General features: G+C 43.3%; 1 protein-coding gene across 1 annotated transcript in view; it reads left to right on the forward strand.

Annotated features, from left to right (window-relative positions):
• LOC308671673 (RNA/RNP complex-1-interacting phosphatase-like) overlaps positions 1 to 3,941 on the forward strand; it is a 29,552-nt gene extending 25,611 nt beyond the window's left edge. Inside the window, exon 9 of the mRNA XM_081334065.1 lies at positions 3,740 to 3,941. Within this exon, the coding sequence (XP_081190191.1) occupies positions 3,740 to 3,782 (43 nt within the window). The 3' untranslated portion in view covers positions 3,783 to 3,941. The remainder of the gene's footprint in view (positions 1 to 3,739) is intronic.
• The last annotated feature ends 2,059 nt before the right edge of the window (positions 3,942 to 6,000 follow it).

A 6,000-nucleotide genomic window follows, 5' to 3' on the forward strand; every position in this document is an offset into this window, starting at 1 on the left:
CAGCCACTCAGTCTTGTCAGGGTTGAGCTGAAGCCTGTTCCTCCCCATCCAGACCCAGACCGCCTCCAGGCAACGGGACATCACGTCGAGGGCATCACTGGGGTGGTTTGGGGTCAAAATGAAAAGCTGGGTATCATCAGCATACTGATGATACCCAACTCCAAAGTCACAAATTGAGCTTTCTGAGGTTCTGGATATAAAAGTAGGAAAGATTAGGGTAAAGTTAGATGTTGACATGTGTTCAAGTAACTTCTAGAAGCGTCTCATTCCCTCCCCAGCCCCCAGGACAGTGTTGAGCCCTTCATGCTATGCCTTCTGTAAGAAACCTTGATTTGTTCTCCAGAGGACTGGGGAGAATTGGTAGTTCCATGGTTCCCTGCCTGTTTTTCCTACCTCTAGAACCTATTTTCCCTGGAAAACATTTGAATAGCAGAGGGGACAATCTGGTCCCATTTAACATCTTCTTCCCACAAGTTCCCTACCCTGATCACTCAGCTGATTTAGGAGGAGGCCCAGTGGCTAAGTATGTTGGTTAAGGAGCCAGGCTGTCGGAGGAACACTGTTTGCACAAAGCAGGCTACTGTTGCTGTGTAGTGGATGGAAGGATTAACCTTCTTCCCTTGGCTTTTTAAAATTGCTACAAAATTGTGCAAAATCTTTAAATTGCCAGCTACTACCTATGCGTCTCCTGGTAGATGGTTTGTTTCTGACATCTTGTGATACAGTATACAGTGGGACAAAAAAGTATTTAGTCAGCCACCAATTGTGCAAGTTCTCCCACTTAAAAAGATGAGAGAGGCCTGTAATTTTCATCATAGGTATACCTCAACTATGAGAGACAAAATGGGGGGAAAGAATCCAGGAAATCACATTGTAGGATTTCTAATGAATTAATTCGTATATTCCTCGGTAAAATAAGTATTTGGTCACCTACAAACAAGCAAGATTTCTGGCTCTCACAGACCTGTAACTACTTCTTTAAGAGGCTCCTCTGTCCTGTATGAATGGCACCTGGTTGAACTTGTTATCAGTATAAAAGACACCAGTCCACAACTTCAAACAGTCACACTCCAAACTCCACTATGGCCAAGACCAAAGAGCTGTCGAAGGACACCAGAAACAAAATTGTAGACCTGCACCATGCTGGGAAGACTGAATTTGCAATAGGCAAGCAGCTTGGTGTGAAGAAATCAACTGTGGGAGCAATTATTAGAAAATGGAAGACATACAAGATAATCTCCCTCGTTCTGGGGCTCCACGCAAGATCTCACCCCATGGGGTCAAAATGATCACAAGAACGGTGAGCAAAAATCCCAGAACCACACGGGGGGACCTAGTGAATGACCTGCAGAGAGCTGGGACCAAAGTAACAAAGGCTACCATCAGTAACACACTACGCCTCCAGGGACTCAAATCCTGCAGTGCCAGGCGTGTCCCCCTGCTTAAGCCAGTACATGTCCGGGCCCGTCTGAAGTTTGCTAGAGAGCATTTGGATGATCCAGAACAGGATTGGGAGAATGTCATATGGTCAGATGAAACCAAAGTAGAACTTTTTGGTAAAAACTCAACTCGTCGTGTTTGGAGGAGAAAGAATGCTGAGTTGCATCCAAAGAACACCATACCTACTGTGAAGCATGGGGGTGGAAACATCATGCTTTGGGGCTGTTTTTCTGCAAAGAGACCAGGACGACTGATCCATGTAAAGGAAAGAATGAATGGGGCCATGTATCGTGAGATTTTGAGTGAAAACCACCTTCCATCAGCAAGAGCATTGAAGATGAAATGTGGCTGGGTCTTTCAGCATGACAATGATCCCAAACACACCACCCGGGCAACGAAGGAGTGGCTTCGTAAGAAGCATTTCAAGGTCCTGGAGTGGCCTAGCCAGTCTCCAGATCTCAACCCAATAGAAAACCTTTGGAGGGAGTTGAAAGTCCGTGTTGCCCAGCGACAGCCCCAAAACATCACTGCTCTAGAGGAGATCTGCATGGAGAAATGGGCCAAAATACCAGCAACAGTGTGTGCAAACCTTGTGAAGACTTACAGAAAACGTTTGACCTCTGTCATTGCCAACAAAGAGTATATAACAGTATTGAGATGAGCTTTTGTTATTGACCAAATATTTATTTTCCACCATAATTTGCAAATAAATTGGCTAGAAATCCTACAATGTGATTTCCTGGATTCTTTCCCCCCATTTTGTCTCTCATAGTTGAGGTATACCTATGATGAAAATTACAGGCCTCTCTCATCTTTTTAAGTGGGAGAACTTGCACAACTGGTGGCTGACTAAATACTCTTTGTCCCACTGTATATCAGTGAATAAATCCTCGTGTTTAGAACAGTAACCCGACTTGAAGTTATTGGGTTGTTGTCACTTTAATGGGGAAGAACCGTCTGCTGCATTCTCTATTGACAAAATCCTGAGCTTGGGGTTCTCAGGTTCTGTATTTGTATCTCACACATATTGGGTTTTTGTGCTTTGAGTCCGTGTTAACTCCTAGCAACTAATCCCTGTGGTTTTCTTGGTATTGGAAATGGCTTGCTATCGCCTTCTTCTTAGGGCAAAGGGAGAGGGGGACTGGCTCCAGGTCACCCAGCAAGCTTTGTGGCTAAGGTGAGACAAGAAAACAGTTTAGTTTGTCATAATATCCTAGACAGGCACAGCTACTGTTTTTCCCCAAGGATGGGCTCCAGCAAGTCTGAAAGTTTGGAAGACTAAACTTCTAGTTCTGGTGACTGACTCACATTGGATCCTGATTACAAACATAATCCATAGTTTACAAACAGCTGGGTCACTAAACCAAAGGGGCCACATCATGGCTTAATGCATCTAAACCCATTGGTTAAGCTCTTAAATTCTATGGTTTATAGCTCTTTTTTGTTTTTGCTGAAATGTTGCAAGATTTCATTTGAGAACAGCATGAGGGGATTATTTTGGGAAATGGCATAAGATCAGTGTTTTTCAACCTGTGGATTTCAACTCAGGAATTCTGGGTATTGAAGTCCACAGATCTTAAAGTTGCCAAGACAGAAACATTGGCATAGATCACCAATAAAGAGATGCTATCTTCCCTGTGTTTCCATGGACGCTCTTGTTATATAAAAGTTTATTTAATTATGAAAATTTTATGCTGCCCATGTCCCCTGAGGTGACTCTGGGCAGCTTAGTTTAGCAAACTTTTCTTAAATTCCATCTTAACACTTAGTCTTTATGCTATAATATACAACTGTAACCTGTATGCCTCTGTGTTTATCTAATTCATAAACACTGTGGGAACAATTCTGTTCTCCTTCTTGCCTGACCTTATAGTAAGGTCTTTCGATTTTATTTAGTCAATTTTAAATCAGTTGGCTTCTTTTGCTGTGGCTTTGCCATTTCCCAGCCTGTGCTGGGGAAAGGAGGTTGCCAGGCCCTCTGCTGGGCTTTGCTTCAGCTTTTAGCATGTCTGCAGTTAGTTTGCTGAAATCCAAGCCAGCATTGTCTGCCAAGCTGATGGTTACCCCACTACTCTTCCATGAGACACAGATCATCTTCTGTCAACACCCACATTCTGGTGATATCAGTGTTTCTCTTTTATCAATGTAAACCAGGTGTGGCCCAATGCTCTTCAGATTGCCCTAAGTTTTCAGGGGAGAAAACGAAAGGATGAGCTCATATTGCCCACTGCAAGCCCTTCCTTCCACAAATACTCCTGTTATTTATGCATCAGCAGCTTTTGCCTTCTTTCTGTTTCAGGCATTTTCCATTTAGGAGAGGTGGACGAAACCCAAAAAGGTAAATTGCAGAGGACTCATGGAAACATCTGCAGATAAAGCACGTATCTCTGGTTGGTCTTAGATGAAGAGGACACCTGTTCCAGGGATGTTCATGTTATACCGCAATAGGCAGTCATAAATTGTCCTGATTTGTGTAATTTAAAACTGCATTGTTATCTTGATTTGGCATAATTATTTCTAGAATAAGGGTTTCTAGTATCCTTTTTCGACAGTGCTCAGGTGTGAGAGAAAGTATGATTCCTGGAATAAATGCTTTCATGGACATATTTTAAAATAAATACTGGCTTTTATACGTATCCATGAGCCATGGTGGTGCAGCGGTCACATGCAGTATTCCAGGCTGACTGCCCACTGCCAGGAGTTCAATCCTGACCAGCTCAAGGTTGACTTATTTATTTATTTATTCGGTTTATATACCGCCCTATTCCCAAAGGACTCAGGGGGGTTTACAAGGCAAAATTTAAAAACAATCCAATATAAAATTAAAATAAATTAAAATAAATTAAATTAAGTCTAGCCACAAAAATTAAATCACAATTTAAAAACATTAAACCCCTCAGTCCAGACCAGATAGCTCAAAGAGCCAGGTTTTTAGGTCCCGGCGAAATGAACGAAGGTCGGGGGCAGTCCAGAGTTCCGTTGGCAGTTGATTCCATAGGGCAGGCGCACCCACAGAGAACGCCCTCCCCCTGTGGATCGCCCCGTCGGCAATCCTTGACTGGCGGTACCCTGAGGAAGACTTGGCCTTCCATCCTTCTGAGATCAGTAATATGAGGACTCAGAACAAAGGCATTTGATAAAGTAGACCACAACCTATCTTATCGATAGAAAAATGTGGGTTAGACAGCATCACCACCAGATGGATCCGTAGCTGGCTGACCAGCCGTACTCAGCATGTGGTCCTCAATGGAACTGCATCTACATGGAAGGAAGTGTGTAGTGGGGTGCCCCAGGGCTCTGTTCTGGGCCCAGTGCTCTTCAACATCTTCATCAATGATTTGGATGAGAGGACAGATGGGGAACTAATCAAATTTGCAGATGACACCAAGCTGGCAGGAATAGCCAATACTCCAGAAGATAGGCCTAGGATACAGAAGGATGTTGACAGACTTGAACATTGGATGCTATCTAACAAAATAAAATTAAATGGTGAAAAAAGTAAGGTTCTACATTTAGGCAAGAAATCCAAATGCACAGGGATAGTATAAGTGGTACCTTGCTCAATAGTAGCAACTGTGAGAGGGATCTCGGAGTCCTAGTGGACAATCACTTAAATATGAGCCAGCAGTGTGCTGCAGCTGCCAAAAAAGCCAACACAGTGCTAGGGTGCATTAATAGAGGGACAGAATCAAGATCATGTGAAGTGTTAATACTACTTTACAATGCCTTGGTAAGGCCACACTTGGAATTCTGCATCCAGTTTTGGTCATGATATAAAAAAGCTGTTGAGACTCTAGAAAGAGTGCAGAGAAGAGCAACAAAGTTGATCATGGCTAAAACACAAAAACCGGTTGCTGCAATAGGATCTGTCTAGTTTAATGAAGAGAAGGACTAGCGGTGACATGATAGTGTTCCAATATCTAAGGGGTTGTCACAAAGAAGAGGGGGTCAAGCTGTTGTCCAAAGGCAGGACAAGAAGCAAAGGATGGAAACTAATCAAGGAGAGAAGCAACCTAGAACTAAGGAGAAAATTCTTGACAGAACAGTTAACCAGTGGAACAACTTGCCTCCAGAAGTGGTGAATGGTCCAACACTGGAAGTCTTTTAAGATGAGATTGGAAAACTATTTGTCTGAAATGGTATAGGATTTCCTGCCCGAGCAGGGAGTTGGACTAGATCAGGGCTTTTGAACCTTTTCAGAAATTGACCCACTTTTAGGACATGACAATATTCGAGTACCACCAGTGCTTAACAAGGTGTCAAAAACTTGATGAATTAAAAAAGGGGGGGTATTTTGGGTTTTATTGGTTAGATTCATTTGTTGTTATAGAAATGGCTAGTTTATAATATGAAAAAGTAAATGCTTCCCCCCAAAACACGCCACTTGCTCACTCAACCTCCCTTGCTCGCTGTTCCTCTGAAAACAGGCCGGTCTGCCCCTTTTATCCCTTTTCTTCTCTCCGCCCTCCTCCTTTTCTCTTCCGGGTGCGCCGGAAGTTCCAATTAGCATGTCGCCACAGATCCTGGGGATTCTGGCAAGCTCTGCAGCTCCAGCTGATC

This window comes from Vipera berus (assembly GCF_964194415.1).
Source record: "Vipera berus genome assembly, chromosome: 8".
In the NCBI taxonomy this organism is placed as follows: domain Eukaryota; kingdom Metazoa; phylum Chordata; class Lepidosauria; order Squamata; family Viperidae; genus Vipera; species Vipera berus.